Genomic DNA, 21,071 nt, shown 5'->3' on the forward strand with positions numbered 1-21,071 from the left:
TTAATTACTGAATTTAGAAATAATTTTCTGAGAAAATCTGATGAACCACTGGAAGAAAACCCAAAACAACTAAGAAGAATACAGTGTGTTTTGTGCCAGGAGCAGTGCATAAAGAAGGGGGACAAAATATGAACTACTTGTCAGCTCTTTTTTTATTAGGTAGCTATTTTCCAACCTTGAGATGACAAATTTTACAAATGTAAATTCTCAACTGAGATGTTTTATTTTGTGCACCATATTATTTTTCTTTTTGAAATATTTGAATATTCCCTGGGGGTTTTTTTAATAAACAGTGGACAATGAAACAAAGCTCCTATTCATTGTCATTTTGCTGTTGGAGCTAAAAAAAGGATATAAAAGAAGGTGGTTGTTTGGTGCTCTCTTGTTTTTAAAATAAGTGATGTATTTTTGTCTTAACAAAGGGTGAGTTTCTCTGTTCCTTCTCCTTTTTGAATCTGGAGGGATTATGGTATTGTAGCACAGACAGGTGGGTATTTGATGTTTTCACCTCCCTTCTGTCCTTTTTTGACTGTCAGTTTGCTTTAACTATTGTAATTTGTTTGTTTGTTTGATTGTAACAACTCTGTCAGTAATAGTAATAAAGTGACTTCTGGGGAACAGGCTTCAGTACTGACACATAAGGTCCTCTTTTAATCCATATTCTCAGGTCTGGTGTTCTTAGCTGCTGTTCTTGAGAGTACCAAGCAAGCTCTTTGAACTGGTTTTCGTGGGCTTGTTACCATTTTCTGGGAAAGAAGCATCTAAAGGGAACTTTGAGATCAAACCTTGATTGCAGGATGAAATAAACGGGAACATGCACAGCTCTTTTCAGCCTTTCTCCAGTCCTACTGCTTAGACCTGCTGGGGACAGGATATGAGCTGGTGTCTGTAATTACTATTTATGTCATTATTTCTGATTGCAGCCTCACTACGTAGACAAATTTTTGTATTCTGCTTTGAAGGAAGAAACTCCAGTTTTAAAATCCTGGAATGTGCTTTTGGTTATGCAGGCAACCAAAAGGTTGGAATAATTAGTATCAGTATTTGGATTCAATAGTCAAAACAGGGACTTAGTGTCAAGTTCTTTGGGTCTAGCAAGTTATCTGTGTCTGATTCCTGGTCAGTGTTCTTCTAAGTTAAACACAATTTGTATGGTATTGAAGACTTGGGAATTAGTTGTGTTCTCCCATTTCAGCAAAATCACAGCTATTTCTATAGACACTTGCAAACGTGATTTATATTTAGACTACAGGAGACTTTTAGGAAATGAGAAGTTGTGTTAAAAACATTAGTGTGTTTTTAAGTGATTTTATTTTCATTATGAACTTGCAAAAATTTGCAAAATTCCTTTACTAAATTCATGTGTAACATGGGCTGTTATTTTTTGAAGCAAATGCTAAAAATCTTTCATGGTACAGAATTTGAATTACTTTTTTATTTAGTGATATATTACAGGCAAATGAGACCAGATGAAAACACAGAATGTCATTCTTAATCTGTTCCTTATTCTATTACTGTAAATGGCATCTAATTGAATCTTTCACGTTGTTCCAGAAGATGATGTGCTAAAGATAAGAGCTGTAAATCATCCAGTCAACTTGACTTTATAACTGAGCCTTTCTTGTTGAGGGCTGGTTTTCATATGTGCAATCATAATAATGCTTTCCTGATAGCCATGATGATGTACTTCTGTGCCCACACATCTGAAAAACGCTGGGGGCTTGAAAGTTGGTGTTCAAGTCAATAAACCTGTGAAATACAGAGTTGTTATTGATATTCTTGACAGAGTATGCTGAATTTCTACACTGCAAAGGGAAGAAATTTACTGATTTTGATGAAGTTCGTCAGGAAATTGAAGTAGAAACAGACAGAGTAACAGGAATGAACAAAGGCATTTCTTCAGTTCCTATTAATTTAAGAATATATTCTCCACATGGTAGGTAAAATCATTCTACTTTACGTTTATGTCATATAAACACATTACGTAGCTCTGTCTGTGTAAGCTATCACCTTTTGTATCTGTTCTTATTGCCTGATCTTCTGGGCTGGAAAAGGTTTGAGGCTGAGTTGAAGCAAAAGTGGATGTGTGTCTAGAAGAATCCTCAAATTCTCCTGTTGGAAGAAATCACTCTATGGTGGAGAGCTGTTGCCATGAGAGCTGGGCAGAACACAGACTCTCTGCCCCATTCAGTATTCTCTTGATTTGAAAATATTCTCACCCTGCATCAGGATGGAGGCAATCTCTCACCCACTACATTCACCATTAGATAGTAGCTCATTAGTAAAGACCAGTAGTAGCACTTAGTAACAAAACTTCTTTTTGCCACCCTCCAGAGGAATTCCCTGATCCAGAAAGTCACTCTGTCTCCCTGCCTTACTGGAGATTTATTGCTTGCTGTCACTAAAAATATAGTCAGACAATAATAGTGTTTGAAGTTGCTTTATGTTGAAGGCCCCCTGTATATATCAAAGTTGGTTCCTCTGGTTGCCATCTGCCCAGTTTAATGAAGACAATCTAGAGAAAATGTTTTCCATTGAATCTGTCTTTGATGTAGGACAAAAGTGATATGTTTGGCTGAAGCACTTGATTTTTCTAGCTACAGAGAAGCTCCACTAAATCCCCTGCCTCAGAGCTTGTTTGTTGAACATGCTGACTCCAGGAGAAAGTGAAAGTTTCCTACCTATTGCTCTTGCTTTGTTTGATTAGGGTCAGTCTTTTAGTTCAGCCACTGTTGTTTATATTAACCAGACTCCAAATATACTTCTGGTATTTCCTTTCTAGATACTGAATTTTTCTCATTTGTCTAAAGGATGCCCTGTTACCCCAGTAGCCGGATGCATACCCTAAGCCAGGATGCCTCTAGCTGGCACTGTGGCCTTTACTGGGGAAATCATACCAGACCAAATTGGGTGTTCATAATGGATTAGTTTTTTCATCTTTCTGACTTTTCTGAAGATGTTACAGATAAAAAAAAAACCAAAACAACCAAACTGAAAAACCCCAAACCAAAAACATATCCCTGAGCCCCTTAACAACAGTTTTGCTATATAAGTTAAGCTAGCTATTGATTGTTTTTTGGGAATTTCCTGATTGGAGACATGGTTGAAAACATGGTCAGAGAAACACTATATTAAAAAAAAAATTCCAAACAACTGCGTTGGTTTATTTGAAGGATGCAGTGAGAGTGATGTGTTGCCTGTGCTCCTGTTGTTAGACAGAGCTCAGAAAGCAGTGTTCATTTGTCTTAGAGGCCTCAAGGATATTTGGTATAAGTATTATTTTATACCAGTTGCAATATTTCAAGTATTAAATAGTACTAATAAATCCAGAGATGAAACACCATGGGGAAACAAGGGTTCTTTTCAGATTGTCAGGCATTTTGTTTGAACTGTTGACAACTGTTGGCATATTTATCTGCCTATAAAGGTAGTTATGTGAGGTTTTATGTGACTAAGACTTGTCTGCGGCTGTAGATGTGTAGACTTCTTTGTCGTGTCTGGCGTGCTAACCAGTTTTATGATCCGTGTTGTCCATGTAGTCTTAAGCCTGACTCTTATTGATTTGCCGGGAATCACTAAAGTGCCAGTAGGGGATCAGCCTCCAGATATTGAGCAGCAGATCAGAGACATGATAATGCAGTTCATCTCTCGAGAGAACTGCCTGATACTGGCTGTGACTCCAGCTAACACTGACCTGGCCAACTCAGATGCCCTGAAGCTGGCAAAGGAAGTGGACCCTCAGGGTAAGCACAACTGAATGTTACGACTTTTTGTTCTCAAGTGTAATAACATAATTGGAAGTAATAGACCAACTCTTGTGGGAAATCTTGTAATTTATAATATGTAGTATAGATGTGTAGTTACATTTTCATACGATCTTCAACATCACAATATACCTCTTCATTAGCTCAGTATTGTTTGGGTAATGTTGCTGTAAATGCATTTTAGAAGTTTTGTCACTATCTCTTATGAGCAAGTGCAGCAGTGCTTATCTAGGAATTTTTGTAGTACTGGGAAAAATAGGGGATGGTGCTGATGGGATTTCTGGATACTTACATTGTAAATTTTATACAGTCATATTGTAGGGATGCTGAGCCTTGTCAAGGAGTTTTGAGGAACACATTTCAGCACTGGCAATTATGTTCTCCTCTTTTCCAGATATATCATACTTTGAGTTGTAGCTGTTACTGTGTGATACAAGCTTTGAGAAAGGCACAGATATGTTACTATATAATTGTAAGATGTAATTGTTCTTCTGAATCTGAATGATTCTTAATAACTTTTTCCTCCTGCCTCCACCCCGGTCAGGCCTTAGGACCATTGGTGTGATCACAAAATTGGATCTGATGGATGAAGGAACAGATGCAAGAGAAGTTCTAGAAAACAAACTACTCCCTCTTCGTAGAGGTGAGAATGTTCAGTTGCCTTTATTCTTTGCAGTGCATAAAGTGGTTTGGATAGGGGTGGTGTTTGGTAGTCCGGGAGATGAATCAGAGGTTATGCTGGACTTGATGTGTTCCTTGCTTTTATAGTTATCTATTTAGCAAACATAAAGGTGGCTATACTAAAAATACCCTTTCTGGACCTGGAAAATTCTTGCTTCCTCTGGAATATGCGGTGTAATGTCAGCACACATCATTAGCCAGTTTTTTTCTTCTCTGCCAGATTCCTTGTAACAAAAGAATGTTTTTCTTCCTTTGCATCTGACAGAAGCACCAGAGTTTTGGTAATCTCACTCTAAAACAAGTTTTGATCCTTCCCAGAAATTTTCCATGTTCTGGCAGCTACTGCCACAGTTGCTCATTCTGTTAATAATATCAAGAATTTTGATTCTAGGTATAATTTATTGATGAGACTACCATCTCCTCCCATGGAGCATGTTGGTCCAGCAAATGAGAAGAAATTTTTTTTTGTATTTTGTTAATATCATATCATTTATCTCTGTAGACCTGTGTGTGTATTTCAATTTTATTTTTGATTTTTGTTTGTTTGTGTTTGGTTTCTTTGGGGTTCACCAGAGTTTCAGATGTTCTTCTATTTGAATTGGTGATTTAAAAGGAAATCTGTTACATATAAACAGAATGAACAATTTAGACAGTGTTAAGGTTACTATGCTACTTATAAACATGATCTGAAATGCCTAAATTGGAAAGTTTTGTTTGAGCTGAGGTTGTCTAGTTCCATTTAAGATTAATTCAGTAGTTCAGACAATAACTGCATTGATTTACCTATTGGTTTTGTCTTTTTTAGGGTATATTGGTGTTGTAAACAGAAGCCAGAAAGACATTGATGGGAAGAAGGACATAAAGGCAGCTCTTCTAGCAGAAAGGAAATTCTTTCTTTCCCACCCATCCTACAGGCACATGGCAGATCGGATGGGAACACCGTATCTCCAGAAGGTTCTAAACCAGGTAAAACCTGAAGCCTTTGTGGTGAAAGGCAGCTTTGTAATGATAGGGCCAATATAAAAACTTAATTACAATGAAGTTGGTCACTGAACCTCACTTACCCTTTCCTGCTTTCAATGTTTTTAATTTGCACAAGGTAAAAACAAAGCTGTATATTACACGTAGTGTACAAAAGCTTGCTGTGAGTTGTAGTTTCTGACTTTCACTGACAGTTCTGCACTCCCTTGTTCTTTAGCATACTGAATGTGAACATCAAAAATAAGATTTGTTTCCCTTCCTGGAAGTATACCATCCTATTCCTCAATTGTTACATTTAACTTAGCAGTTGACCACTGGTTTTGGCATTCTTACAAGTCAAACTTGATACTGTTTTTTCTAGCTCACTGTCAAATTGCAGCTTTTCATCTGGAATAGAAAAAGGCCAGGTCAGCCTAGCCTTGTCCATTTTGGACAGCAGCTGGAAACAGCTGAAATCTTACTGATTAAGGTAGAAAACTAACTGGCTGGTCTGCTTAATTTTTTTGCTACAGTGACGGCCAGGCTGTGGAATGCTCTGGTCTCGCTCAAAAAGACTACTAATGCCATTTGTGCCTCAGAGCCAAAGTCTTCATCTGGATGCAAGAACTTGCTTGTATCCTGCATTTTCATCTGTGCTTAGAATGTTTTGCCTTGTTTTATATCTTGAAAGTTTAATCTATATGTCTTAGTTTTGAAACTGAAGCACAAGCTGCATATACCTTTCTACTGTCTTGTCTGTCCTGACGTGCACTGCTTTATGTGCTATTAACTTTTTGACAGCTGTTTTGAATATTTACCTACTTCAGCAGGAACTGGTGATCTTCTGTTGCTTTACTGTGTGTAGAATGTTATATATGGGAAGATGTACATAAGTTTTGGTTTTGATTATTGGGGACCTATTGTGGTTTTAGGTAATATTTCAGTTTCTTTGTATCCACAAGGTGGTGCTCCAGGGAAACTCCAGCTTTTGATTTTGTGCCTGTCAGTCTGCTGAGCAACTTTAAAATTGAGTTCATATATTTTAGCATGTGACATTCTAAATGTATAACTTGTCTGACTGGGGTTGGGAAGAGGGTTTGGGGCATAGTGGTAGAAGTCCAGTTTGGTTTTAATTAAGGAATGCGTACAATGCCTGAGAAATTTATGGCACAGGTAAGTCATGGACAGTGCTGTTCAAACACATTAATACATATATATATGTAAAAACATGCTGTGGGTGCTCAGAATCTCTTTCTTGTCCCCCTTTTCCTTGTGGCTGTAGCATAAAGGAGTTGTCGTGCTGAGCAAATATATAGGGAATTGTGAAGCACCTTTAGGAAAAGCAGCAAAATGGGAGTGTGGCATCAGCACAGAGAGATGAGAGGTCATTTCAAACTACCCATGTAATGTGTGTAACTTTTTCAGGTGTAACTAAACGTGTGTGTAGTAGCAGGGCTCAGTGAGTGAGGGGATGAAGGAATTTTTTAAGCCTCCTTACAACGTGTATGCACCAGGAATGTTGTATTGTTCTTTAACAGTCTCCATTGCATCAGAGATCAAAAGGAACTGCACTGGTAAACTAGCACAGGTCATGGCTGATATGGTTGGCAGTCAGAAGGAAATGGTTGTGCTCCTGCTTTCATCTTTTTAACAGTATAAAAAGACTTTTATTTGTTTTTTAGCAACTTACCAATCATATTCGGGATACCCTGCCAGCTTTCAGAAGCAAACTCCAGAGCCAGCTGCTTTCCATAGAACATGAAGTAGAGGTGTACAAAAACTTCAGACCAGAAGATCCCACCAGAAAAACAAAAGCCCTGTTGCAGTGAGTGTCTTTTGTCTGCTTTTCCACTTTGAGTGGGTTTGTTTTGCCTTTTTTTTTTCCTTCTTTCTAATTGGTTTAAATTTAAACATTAGGATATTGTTAAGGATCCTTTACACAAGCTCCAAAGAATTCTGTGTTTGATGTTCCAGAACACTTTATTCTACAATTTCATCAGAATTTTCCCTAAATTAATTTTAATAATCCTAGAAAAGACAGAAAGCAGAACAAGGAAAAGGTATAAAGATGGGCAGCAGAGGTGATCAAAGTTAAAAAACTGCTTCTGATTGTATAGACACGTTCTTCTGTCTGCCAAAAAGATGACCTCAAGCAAAGGAGAGACATTGTATTGGAAGTGTGTAAGATGAGGAGGCTGGAAGAAGAATAAAGAATGCTTCTTTTTCTAGTATAAAAACTTGGCTGTCCAAAAGAACTGAGAGATGGCAAGATCAAAATTAATCAGAGATGGTTGTCCTTCATGTTCTGTGCACCTAAGACCTAGAGACCTTTGCTGCAAGAGTTGTCAGTAAAAGTTTGTGTGCTTTCAGAAAGCAGTGAGGCAAATTCTTAGGGATTATCATCATCAGTTCTGAACTAGAAAGCTTTTTCACTGCTGAAGTCACTGTCTGGTTTGGGTCTCATCCACAAAACAAGTCTGTCTGATGAGACTTTGATAACACTGATGGAACAGAGATGACTGTTCATCTGACTTGGAGTCATGTGGAAGTGGAATCTCAGTCCTGTCTTGATTGTGGATTCAGCACCAGGGAAAAAGGACAATGCTGATGTTGTGGATTGAACACCTGTTACCACCTGCTGCTTTGCTTCATGCTGCTTCCTTCCTTGGCCTATTTCCAGGGATGCTGGATACTCAGTACTGCCTATCTTTTCACCTGAAAGATCTGCCACTTTCACTCTCCCATGCTTTTTTTCTTCAATTGTAGCTGTCTGCAGCCGCTTGTGTTTATATTCAAATAAAATTTACCTCTTAGAAAGGAGGAGGCATGTGAAGGAAGAAGGAGGAGGTGTAAAATGTACCTAGCTCTTCTCTCTTATATGACTTTCGTCATGTTCCTACTCTATCTGATTTCAGAGGTTTTTAGCACTCAGTTCTCTGGGATAGATGGTAATAGCACTGAATTGTGATAATGGGGACAGGATTCATTCTCTAATTAAAACTTTGGAATTCAGAACAGAAAATAATCAGCTGAACTAGAGAGGCTTTCTTGAGCCAGATGAAGACTCTGATTCACCCCTTATTTTTGTAACAACTGTGTCCAAAAGAGTAGACAGTTCCTCGTGACTTTACTCCAGATGTTTTGGTTGCAAAAACAGAGGGACATCGCCTTTGACTTTTCCGTGACTGGAAGAACTCTCCTGTGTGTTTTTCTGAATGCTCCTGCTGCAGAAGTCAAAGCATAGCCGAGTAAGCTGGAGCTTGTGGTAGTGACACATCACCATGTTACTACTGGTTCTTGGGCTTGCTTTTTGGTATGGGGAAAATAAGTTCTTTAACAATCTCTTCTGAATTTTCCAGCACTGGATCAGCTTAGTAGTTTGATTCACATTATGCTATTAGACTGTACTGTGTCCTGCAAGACAGTAGGGATACAGGGGGATCAGTGTGGGTATAGATTCTATGGATTGGCAGCTTGCCTGAATCAGTTGTTACAGATACTTTTGGCAGTTGCTAAGTATGTTTTAATAGGCCGTACTAGTTGCATAGTACTGAAATAAGAGTCGGTAGTTAATATGCTTAAATTGTTGTGGGTTTTGTTTGATTTTTTTTCTTTCCTCCCCTCCTTTGAAATTTAGGATGGTACAACAGTTTTCAGTGGACTTTGAAAAAAGAATTGAAGGATCAGGAGATCAAGTTGATACACTAGAACTTTCAGGAGGTGCCAAAATCAATCGTATTTTCCATGAACGTTTTCCCTTTGAACTCGTGAAGGTATTTATCCATCTTGCTGATGTGCTTTGTTTTATTTATGTATCCTTATGTTCATACTGGTAGTAGTGTAGCCAAGAAAATATTTGATTGAAAGAACATGCTTTTAACTGTGGAAGAAATTATATGAAGTTATAATTGAGACATTTGGCTTAATTTCTAGGATTGGATACTGAGACATGCTAAGAATTCTAAAATACTAGAATTACAATATAATTATAGTCCTAGTTCATACTATTTTCTGTGCTCTTATATTGTTTTATCACAAATGGCATCTTCTGGTTAAATGGGGCAGGCAAACAGTTACAGTTGGTAAATTTGACTTGTGTTCAAGTAGCTGATATCTATTAAAATGAGAGTTATGGAAAATAGCCCTTTAGATCCCTTCCAACCCAAATCATTCTATGATGGTTTGACTTAGGTAATGACCATTTCATTTGTGACAACACTGACTTCTCTTCCAGCTAGTTGGCTTTCAAGAAGCTTAAAGAAAAGCTTTATAACTTCATAATTGAGACAATTCCTCTTTTAAATTTAGTTGAAAACTGTAGAATGGGAAGGGGAGGATAAACAGATCATAATCACAGAAGTTACACCACTTTAAGAAACCAGGCTTTAAAAAAAAAAAAAAAAGTGGGGTCTTCCAAATCCTGTTTCTGGCTTACTCTGTCAACTCTTCAAAATGCTGTTGATGTATCTGGAATGGAAGAGTGTGTGATTTTCAACAATATTTGCTGCTGCCTGTAGCCTTAGTGTTAAAACATTTTAAAGTACTTATGCATTGTTTAGTGTAATTAGAAATGACTATTTTAACAGATGAACTTGCTTGTCTTATGGTTATATATGGAGGGGTGATATTTTATGTTTTGTTAAAAACTTTCCCTAATATGCTCTTGTGTGTTGCTACTCCTCTAGATGGAATTCAACGAGAAGGAACTGCGGAGAGAGATAAGTTATGCCATCAAGAACATACACGGTATCAGGCAAGTACTCCCATGTTTTCCTGCCTGGTCACATTATACATGTGGAATATCTTTCCAAAGCATTGCTTACAAGCTTTGTTGTTCTCAGTGTTTTGGGAAATATTTCTTGTGTTACTTGATTAGTAAATTCTCAGGTGGTTGACACTGGTAGCCATGGCGCAGTATTTGAACTTTCCTTGCCTGATTGCTGGAGAGGTCTTGATTTATCATAGTGAACTGATTTTGGGCGTGCTTTTATAGTTTGATTTTTTTAATATAATTTATCAGCCAAGGTAGACCTTGGAGAACAGTGTTGAAAGAGAAGCGAGGCCTTAGTTTGTTTAGAACTGGTTCTGTGGGGTAGCTGTCTGTAGATTCATTTACTCTGCGGTGACCAACTGTGAAATTCCATGTCGGACTCTGAGTAACAGAACCTCATTTTCTGGTGTGAGTGAGAAGTGCAGCCACAGGATTCTTATGGATTTGCTATGCAAGTGATTGTTCATGGGGTGCTGCAGCTGCCACTCATCCCTAAGGTTTGATGCACTGCTGATGAGGCTTTACAGCATTATAGCAGTACTCCTTAGAGTTCTTGCAGTCCTCTTGAAGTAGTTTCATCTTTCAAGCATGTTTCTACTTGTATATTCTTATTCAGAGTGACACTTTCTTTGAGAAAGAAGCAAATTAAGTTCTGTGGAAGTCTGTTTGTGTAGGGATTGTTACTGCTCACCTCTGAAAATGAAGATCTGGGCAATTTAGTAAAAAAAATCTTCCTTGCCTAATGTTTTTATTACTGTCTTACATATTCTTTTATGTCCACAGAACAGGTTTGTTCACTCCAGATATGGCGTTTGAAGCCATTGTTAAAAAACAGATAGTTAAGCTGAAAGGACCTTGCTTAAAAAGTGTGGATCTGGTGATGCAAGAGTTAATCAACACTGTCAAGAAGTGCACTAAAAAGGTAGCTTGCACATAGATCTGGTAACGTAAGTAAAATGTAATGGTACAGTATATAATATAAAGCCTGTCTTGCATTTTGTGGTGTTACAAGAGATTTCTGATCCAGTCACTTGACAGAGAGAGTAGGACTCCCTCAAGTAATTAAAACTTCTGCAGAGCTCTCCAAACAATGATATGTTGGACAAGTTCATTTTTTTGATTTCCTTGTTTTGATTCTTATGATGAGAGGTGTTTTTGAGTCAAGAGATGCCCTCAGTTTCATCCTTAAAACTATATTTTCACTTCTTAGCTGACTGGCTGCTTTTGCTGTCCCACCTGTACATCTGCCGGTCCCACCATCCCTGTGCAGGGTACCCCATAATAGTAAGTACAGGAGTGGTTCTGGGATGTGAGAACAGATATGATGAGGTTGTTGAGAAATATTCTCTTGCATCCTTTTCATTTTTTCTGAAAAAAGCAAATTTTTTTTTATACCAATGATCGGGTAAAGGAGATATTTCTTAAAACAGGGAAGACAAAGAACATAGAGAAGCAGATTCTCTGGTATATTTTCAGCAGAATTTCCAGGGTTTTTTCACTTTTGTCAAAGTCTGGAAGATATGTCACTTGAATTAACTGTGCAGATGCTCTTCCCAGTGGTATTGGCCAAATTTGCCATTATATTTTGCTGTTTCAATATTGTTATGTAAAGATGTTGCCACAAGGTGGAGCCTTTAAAGAACAAGAAATTTGGAAATCCTTTAGAACACCACTCTGGAATTAGGCACAGAAGAGAGAGAAACCTCACCCCTGATAGACTCTGTTTCATATGTCCAAATTATCTTTTCCTCAGTGTTCCCTGGAGGAAAAGAACAGCAACAATCCAAGGGTTTAGGTCTCGGCAGTCTCTCTGAATAACAGCAAGTAAGGCTTGCTTTGCAGTGTGGTTAACTTTTAGTCCCAAGCATTTGTAATATTTGCTTTCTCCCAAAGAGGAAAGCTGGAGGCTCCCTTGTTTGTATTCCACTGAAGCCCCTCTGCAGGTGTAAATTTCTATTAATTTTGTGTTTCAGTTGGCAACATATCCAAGGTTGTGTGAGGAAACAGAAAGAATTGTTGCTGGCTACATTCGTGAAAGAGAAGAGAAGACCAAGGATCAGGTGAGAATTAATAGGAGGTGGGACAGTTTGGGGAAGTGTGTGAGGGAGAATAGTTCTTACATACAAAGTGCAGTAGGACAGTGGAGGATTTTTGTTTTAAATAGGCTGCACATTTTAGAGAGGAAGAAAAATTGCTTCTTTAACATTGAGCTTTTAGAGAGACTAGAATTGTTACAGAAAGGTTAAGTAGTGGCTTATAGTGTTAGCTTGTTCCTGTGCCAGTGTGCCAACTTCTTAGCTGTGTCACTAGGGCTGTTTGTGGGAAATCAATTTCTGATTAAACAAATGCACACAGGAATAGCTTATTTCTACTTTTTTTCCAGGTGTTTTTAACATACCCATCCCATGCAGCCACCCCTCATGCTAGTTACAGTGAGGCTCGCAAACAATTGTACTGGGACCCTTGAGGGAGTGACAAGCTTTCCTTTAAGTTCAAAAAAAGCTAAAAAACAAGTAAAAATTCAGAGAAACTTGGTTAAAGCATTCATCACCCAGCTAAACATTCCAAATCCAGGAAACTGCAAGTCTTAGATTACATGTGAGAAATCCACTGGAAGTGAAACCAGGAATTATTGTCTGGAGAGTGCAGAGTGTGACAATAGAAATATTTGGGGAAGAATAGCTCGGCAGAGCTCCTAAGCTGTTCTGGACTCCTGACTCTCTAGTCCTGTCCCTGTGCAAGTTAAGGAGCTGTGCAGCACATCTGCTGCTTTAATCTCTACAGCAAATGTAGTCATAAAAATAATTTAACAACAACAACAAATTATTAGCTGGGCTTGTACTCACAGGGAGTTCTAGTTAGAACACTATTATCTCAAAATTTTGGAGAAAATACAAGTTGTTTAGGATAATTGAGTTTTATTTTCCTGTTCTTCATTGTATGCACATACCTGACTATTTCTCAGAACAAAGAACAAAATAAGGGCTTTTTGTAAATGCCAAATATTGACCAAATAGGTTATTGTCACATTCACATCATTATTTATGCTGTTAGCAGTTGTCCTTAATAAATCAAAACATTAGTGAGAATATTTTCAGAGGTAAGAAATGGAGCAAAAAAATAGTGGGGATTTGAGTCTAAGTAAGGCATCTAATACCTTCTGGAAATTGTGAAGAACTTAGGAGTGATGCTATATTTGAGGAACTGTGCAGAAATAAGGTTGAAGAGATTAAATGGTAACATTTAAGAGATTAAATTTGGTAACAATAGGTTCCTTTTTTCCTCCCTCTGATAAATGAAAGTCTGAAAAGATAGGGGTGAAATGCAATCTCATGCATATTCCAGAGCCTGTGTAAGGGTGGGAGGGAATTTTTGCTAATATCTTAGCAAGTTCTTTTCTGAGTTAGATTGTCAAGGTTGAATCAGATTCTCTGTGGGCTACTGAAGGACTGACAAGTGATAAGTACAGAAACCATTCTGTTATTTTGTTGATAGCCCATCTCTCAATCCAGATGTGCACACACCAGAATGGCTGTCTGGTACCTGGACTGGACATTTTCTGGGCCAGGACTGGATTAATTCTCACTTCTTTATGTGGTACATAAGAAAGCGTACCTGGATTTTAGGTTTAAGATTTAGGTTCCTTGCTGGCTTGTTTGGAATGCTCCAGATAGACAGAATTTTGCTTAACTTGCAAAATGCAGAGCTGGAATCTATGTTATATAATTATTAAAATTCTCTCTCCCCGTGTATGATTGATCTTAATGGAATGGACAAGGGCCAAGAGAGTGAAAAATGAGGTCTGTTAGGAAAAAAAGTAGGAAGAGGGAGTAGGACTTCTGTAGTCTAGCTTATTAAACAAGCGCAGAAACAGAAGTGGTGGAATTTAGAAAATACTGGTTTTGGCTTGAACAATTATGAAAATAATATTCGGTAATGCAGAGAACTCAAGAGTTCTGGTTTGTCCCCCCCTCCTTTTCTTCAATCTCTCTCTTCCACTGTACCCATTTTTGCTCTCCTGTCTCCCATAATAGATGCTGCTGCTCATTGATATCCAGGTTTCTTATATCAACACCAACCATGAAGACTTCATTGGCTTTGCAAAGTAAGTGTATGGAGAATGTGTTATAAAGACACTGCCAGGCTTTTGTGTTTATATGCTTGGCTTTTTTTTTGTTACGTACAGAGCACAAGTCCTGAAGTGTGACAGTGAAGATGCAAGTTGCAGAGTCCCAAACATGCAGGACCATGCTCTTTCTCAATATCCACAATGTTGAACTCTGTCCCAGTTGCAGGAGAGCCTTCACCCAGTTCACAAGGCTGGTTTCACTGAAGCCGGAGCTTATGTCTTGGTCTGGAATCACACGTATTTCAGGATCACAGAAATGGGTATTGGTGGTCTTTCCACATTGTTATTAATGCGTACTTTGGCAGCTGTGATTCCGTGTGAAACAGTGTTGCTCAGAATAATGGATGTCACTGAATTTTAAGTGTGCCTGCTGTTTGGCTGCAGAGAATAATAGTAGCAGAATGCCCTGCAGGGCCCGGTTTGACGTTCTCCTCGCTTAATTGAAAAGGCTGTGAGAATATTTTCCAGAATGTTCTTTCTGTTTCCAGCAATTTGTGCCTCAGGGACTTCATACCAACGTTTTGACACTAGTAAAAACATTGAAGATGTCTTCACTCTTTGAAAAATAAATGTTCCTTCAGACATATTCATGCCATATTTGCCATAGCAGTGGTTGGAATCACAACATGTGATTGGCCATGTGAGATGCTAGCAACAAATTGTGGCACCACAGTATGTATTTGACTCTTGCCAATTCTAGGTAGCACTATGAAGGAAGGTCCACATCTTTGGCAGTGTGCCCTGAAGGTTTAAAACTTGGAGTTCAGTAAGGTGAGGGGGGAGAAGGCAAAGTCAGGCACTGTTTATATGTTTGGTTTGAGCAACTTTCTCTAGAATTGTTTGCAGGTCCTAGATATCATTATCAGTTCTCTTGACAAATGACAGGATGTGGTAGGAATGGTAGCTGGCCTTCTAGAGGTCAAGATAACAACCTGCCTGCTATTTACTACTCTTCATCCTTTTCTGACAGGAAAAAGGCTCCTAAAAACACGCCATGTATATTCATGGCGTGTTTTGTGACCTTGGGAAGTCACATAGTCCCACCTCCCGCTCAGAGGAGGGTCCATGCTGAGTTCAGACCAGGTTACTCAGGATTTTTTCCAATCAGATCTGGAGAATTCCCAAAGTTAGAGATTCTCCAGCCTTTCTATGCTAGCCCGTTCCAATGCTTGCCTCATCTCACTGTGAAAAGACTTTTCCTTGTGTCAAGTTGTAACTTTGAATATTTTATAATATTGGGTTCTGGAGTTCTAGGTGTATCTGTAGCTATTTCATTATGTTTCTCCCCTGGAAAAATTCCCCTCATGGATGCTGCTCCTGCAGCCTCCATGCTCCTTGCTGCTGTGTCTTTGCAATGCCTGGGCTCAATTTCGTGGGAAAGCTGCTTCCTCTTTTTCCAGCTGAGATCTAGAAACCCCCAAGTGCTGTGTATGAGGCATAAGCAGATAACAAGTGACTCTTGGCTTAAGTTCACTGTAAGTTTAAGCAAGGGTTTCTCTAGGTTGGAACAGATGGGAAGGAAAGTATCCTTATCTGCTCAACTGAAAGAGAAAATTTGGATAGCAAAGAAGAATTTAAAATATATTCACTTATGAGACAAACAGGAGAAAATACTAATTTGAAGCTATAAGTGTATTATTGTTATAGCAGTTATGTTAGAACTGGAAAATGAGATAAGTTGGGTAGCATAGGGGCTTCTGCAGTATCTAAACATCCTGGCCTATAGATTCCCCAGATTCCCTGGTGTTTCCTTTCCTTTGCTGAGCCTTCTAGCCCCTTGTCTCATGTGGCTGCAGTGTTTTAACAGTGTAAGTCCTGTGAACCTTTGTCATAAGAATGAGAGCACAAGACATTACGAACTACCCTGCAGCACTGCAGGACCTGAGGCAGGTACAGTGCAATGTGATTTGTCTTGAGAGAGATTTAACAATGCCAATATTTAGAACAGATTTACATAGTTATAAAATTGCAAAATCTTAGAATACTGATGTTTGTCTCATTTGGCAGAACAAATGGCAAAATTCTGGGCTTGGGTTTGTTTCCAGTTGGTATAGCTCAAGAACAGCTACATGCTTCAATCTACATAAAGAGTAATTGTTATTTAGAACATTAAGTAGAGGACCAATTGCTGGGCTATTTCTAAAAGCCATGTGTTTCTTAGTATGGTGTTAATGGTATAGTTAGCTTTTCTAAGGTGATAAAATTAAGAAAACAAACCGGGGTTAGTGCTGTTGTTTTCTGTGTGCACTTTATTTAATCATAATTTATGTATCAAAGCTTATGCAACTTAGATGATGCACCAGGGACGTGCAGTGTTGTTTGGTCAAAAGTATCAGGATGATTGAGCTAAACGCAGTGAGTAGGTACATGGAATAAATACTCTTGTGGATCTTCTCACAGACAGCATGTGGACTGCTGGTCTGATAGTGTGGTCCAAAGGTCAGGATCAGAACTGGCACAAAGGTTGAGTTTGGTGCTTCATCAGTTCTCTGGAGCAGCAGCTGTGCACCAAACAGAGGCAGGATTGGCCCATAGGCTCTGATCCAAGCACAGCTCTCTGCCTTTCTCTTTCGGAGCAGCATTTGTAGCTGCTCTAGTATGGATGCTTTTTTCTTCAGTTAATCAATGCCTGGTGAAATGGTATAATCTAATCCAAACAAAACTTCCTGTCACCAGTGAAGTGCTGGTGGCTGAGTAGCCCAAGCCTGCTCTCTGAACACTTTTCTTCTTTCCAGTAATATTTTAATTTTGTGGCCTAACACAAACTGCCACATAATGCAAATGCTTTTAGAATTAATGGCAACTTGTTTGGTTTTGAGACAGGACTGTGTTTTGTTTCAGGACCTGGAATTACCAAAGTTCAAGAATTGAACAAAATATTTTAAACATGGTTTAATTTCAAATGTGCTGTATTCTTATAAGATTTCAGCTTTGAACCAGCTTTATGATGGCTTCATCCATTGGTTGTATTTACACCCTCAAAGTACATATAAATATTAGAATAATATCCAAAACAAACTGTCAAGACAAAGCTATTAAGGAGCCTCCAGCAGGGGAGGATTTTGTTGTACTGCTTTAAATAACAGAAATTGCTTGCTTTTTGTCTCTTCTGAATATTTATAGAGGCTAATGTTTCCAAAGTTACCCACATGAGCCATAATTTCTCTGTGGTTTTAGTAACCTTTACCAATCCAAGAAGGATGTTGTTGCAAAGGAGATGATTAGTCGGAGCTGTCTGCTGTGTGTCCCTTCTGTCCTTAGCAGGCAAATATAATCAGGCAGAAAATCAGTTGAAATATGCACATATATGTAATGATTTTCCTGTGTTTCTTTTGCTGTGTTAATCTAGCTTTCTCTGCTGGAATCAGAAGTAACTATTGCTGCTAAAATTATTCCTCAGGAGCTGGCTTAGTTCAAGTTTCTTCAGCATAACTCTTTTCCTCTGCTTCCCTCAGTGCCCAACAAAGAAGCAGTCAGGTTAACAAAAGTGCAGTGGGAAATCAGGTAGGCACCTAACAGAGAATGGATAATGGCATGTGCAAGTTAATGCAAGCTGGTTTTGGTTTTCTTGGCTGCATTTTCTGTTTTAAGTGTATCATTTACCTTGTTTTGTTTCAAGCACACATAAATATATCCTCATTGCTTTGTTTTGCTGAACTTTTCAAAGCCACCTGACTTCCATTATTATCATCATTTACTGTTTAGCATTTCTGCTGCTTGCACTGCTGGTGTCTTCCCTCCCATGCTGTTTAGTGCCTCGAATCTCTCATGTTACACATCAGTGTTTTGTCATTAACTGCGAACTTGTGAATTTCAGAATCCCAAATGCTGGTGAGTACTTGCCTCTGTGTGTGCTTTGTTGTAGTGTTTTGCTACTTGTGATGTGTTCATAGCTGAACAGCAGTGATGGGCAAGTCAGCAAGCAAATGTGGATTTGCCTTTACCTCTTCTGAAACCTTTCAGCTGACTTCACACAGTTGTTGACTATGTACCATAGGCCTTTCTCAAAGTAAACAAATAAAAACTGGTTGATGCTCTCAGATTAATTAGCATCTTCACTGAGATTCATTAATGAAATTGTTTATTTCTTTTTGTCCCATAAGAATATGGGATTGTTTCTGCAAAGTGCTTGGTGCTCCTGAGCCTGCCTTCCTTCTCTGCTTTTGTGTGGGCCAGGGGTTCTCAGCACTTTGCAGGATCAGTCCTCTTCTTAATATGACATGAAAATAAGGGAAATGCTACGATTTGGAGAGTTTCTGCTCACTTTGAGGGTTTTGCAAAGTCTTAAACAGAAAAAAAAATTGTTATGGAACTAGTACATACTTGAGAATGAAATAAAAAAGAGACAATGAAATTTTGTGTATTTACCAGTATTGAACATCTTCCTGATGTTTTCACATGCAATTTGGTCAAACAATGCTCAGGTATCACCTCCTGATCAAGGTTTTCAAATGTGACCACTGAGTCTAGATCCAAGTGATAAACCTGAAATTTCAGAAAGTCTCCTGTTCTGCTGCTGCTGTAGACAAGAGTTCTTGGCAAGAATTCTAGTCATCTTTTTGGGGCTAGAAATTCAATCTCTTCCTCTCACCAAGAAATTGCTAGTTATTTTCAAGATATTTCTTAAAATAATCCAGTAACTTCTTGGATGTGATGGTTCCCCACAGCCTGACCAGCATGAGTGGCATTTTTGATGTAATATATGGTTTGGATTAAAATGAAAAAAAACCTGGAAGGTCTAAACACTGCAATGGCTTCAAAGACCTGCCTCTCCCCTCTGAGGAGAGCTTTCCGTCTTATCTAGCTGTGCCGGAACATGTGTCAAACACAATGACTGTCATCACTTTGGAGTGTCCCATAAAAGGAAAAGCGACCAATTATCTGGCTCTTCAAAAATACACAAATAAAATGAATGATTTTTTAATTAAGTGAATGTTTTCTCTCTAAAGAAGTGAAGAAAAAGCTTGGCGTTTTAAATTCAATGTTGAAACTTGGTTACTTGTGGTATAAAGGACTTTGCTGAACCTTTTATTGTAGAGATAATAAACAGATGTTTGTAAGTTGATTGTTTGGAGTTGAAAAGAATGAGAGACTGTTTCTGAAATAAAACTTCATTTTTGCAATTTGCTATTTCAGGGAACCAATCTACCGCCTTCAAGGCAAATTGTACGAGCTAAGTTCTGTAAGCTTTATTGTTGCTTTTTCATTTAGCTTCTCAGAGGGCAAAGTTTGTCTCTAACTCATTGGTTTGTCGAATACTTGCTGCTAAACTACTTAATGTTAAGCTGTCTTGTCTGTAACAGCTCCTCAACAAAGTGTAATTGCAGTTCATCACTTAACTGCTACTAAACTGCTGTTACCAGTCTGAACTAGTATAACTTAAGATGTTGTATAACACTTTGCATAGAATTAATATTTTTATTATTTACCAAGTTTCTCAAACTAAAATGACTAATTGGTGTTTATTTTATTATATAACTGGAAAGCAGTTTTTATCTGATGTAAGTGCCTCTATTCATAGTAAACCTCTCTTTGAAAGGTGGGCAAATAGGTTTCTGGTAACCAAAAGGAAACATTAGCTCTCGTGTAAATGAACGTGCTGTTTATGGATACAGGTACTGTTGTTGGTGTTTTGTTTATGTCAAGGAATTACTTCTGATAGAAAAAGTGAGTTTTATGCATTAAAATATTTAAAACCTTTTTCGCATTCTTTTCCTAGCACCAGGAGGATCCATATATCATGGACAGACTCTTTTCTAACCCTTCCACTTCATGAGTAAATCAATATGTGAATGTCTTTAATATTACTAATTAGAATTAATTGTTTAAACTGCAGTTAATTTTATAACAAGTTACTACTGGTTCAGTGATGGTTAGGTGTAAGAAATAAATTTCTGTATTGTGTGTATTCTTTGGCAATATCTGTGATAAAAACATACATTTTTTCAGTTTGTTGCCACATCATCAAATTCTGTAACTTATCATTTTAAACTAAACTTATGTTCAGTTATGGAAAAACGACAAGACAGCAGTGATTTTAGCAGCACTTGAATTGAATCCCTTGGGGAGATCAAGATCACTGAATTTTCCCAAAATAGTGGGAGGCTCATTTGCAATACCTTGCTTTTCTTTTTTAGTAGCTTGCTTTGAACTGGAATGATGCAGATAACTATTAACTATTTCTGTGTATCTTGGAAATAAGATGAGCACTGCAACACCTTAATTTTGGACAATAGTGCAAATTCCTCTTAACATGTTTTTCTGCTTTTTCCTTTACTACTAATTTATCCTCTCACGCTTAATCTTTGGCCTTTTTTGTTTGTCTTTTCTTTGCTACCGCCTGAGGTTTTGACCTGACTCCACAAAGTTTCTTTTTAAGCCACAGGTTAGTCTGTCTTCTCATTTGCTTGAAGTAATCCATGCAATGCTTGGTTTTACACAGCACAGTAGCAAGGTTTGGCTCCTGAAAGCTGACCCACTCTTAACTGTGTATGTTGTGTGCTGAGATTTGTTTTGGTGACTAAAATTCAATGTTTTAAGCTCCCCTTCATGATAAAGCGTTAAAGATGAAGGTGTCATTGCTCCATGTGCCCAACTGATGTGTGTGAGAATGCAAGACACTCAAATTATGGAGGGTTATGTATAATTTTTAGGAGATTCTGTTTTGTGTTTTGCTTCTGTGGCAAAATCTGCTGCTGTGCTTGAAGTAGCCCTGTAATTGGAGAAGGGGCTTAATGTGAACTGTGAGTTTCAAGGCACTGTCCAA

The 21,071-nt window shown here is 38.2% G+C and overlaps 1 protein-coding gene across 10 annotated transcripts in view; it reads left to right on the forward strand.

Moving 5' to 3' along the window:
• DNM3 (dynamin 3) overlaps window positions 1–21,071 on the forward strand; it is a 175,289-nt gene that overhangs the window by 24,435 nt on the left and 129,783 nt on the right. For 5 of the 10 annotated variants that reach the window (XM_048312222.1, XM_048312228.1, XM_048312230.1 and 2 more), the window contains exons 3-14: window positions 1,787–1,936; window positions 3,540–3,743; window positions 4,309–4,407; window positions 5,251–5,411; window positions 7,088–7,230; window positions 9,043–9,178; window positions 10,091–10,158; window positions 10,960–11,098; window positions 12,150–12,236; window positions 14,211–14,281; window positions 17,761–17,809; window positions 19,442–19,471. In XM_048312222.1, the coding sequence (XP_048168179.1) occupies window positions 1,787–1,936; window positions 3,540–3,743; window positions 4,309–4,407; window positions 5,251–5,411; window positions 7,088–7,230; window positions 9,043–9,178; window positions 10,091–10,158; window positions 10,960–11,098; window positions 12,150–12,236; window positions 14,211–14,281; window positions 17,761–17,809; window positions 19,442–19,471 (1,337 nt within the window). Of the gene's footprint in view, window positions 1–1,786; window positions 1,937–3,539; window positions 3,744–4,308; window positions 4,408–5,250; window positions 5,412–7,087; window positions 7,231–9,042; window positions 9,179–10,090; window positions 10,159–10,959; window positions 11,099–12,149; window positions 12,237–14,210; window positions 14,282–17,760; window positions 17,810–19,441; window positions 19,472–20,672; window positions 20,691–21,071 lie in introns of all 10 variants that reach the window. The other 5 variants (XM_048312225.1, XM_048312226.1, XM_048312231.1 and 2 more) reach the window with 3 other exon arrangements.

The sequence above is a fragment of the Corvus hawaiiensis genome, chromosome 9, assembly GCF_020740725.1.
Source record: "Corvus hawaiiensis isolate bCorHaw1 chromosome 9, bCorHaw1.pri.cur, whole genome shotgun sequence".
Lineage (NCBI taxonomy): Eukaryota > Metazoa > Chordata > Aves > Passeriformes > Corvidae > Corvus > Corvus hawaiiensis.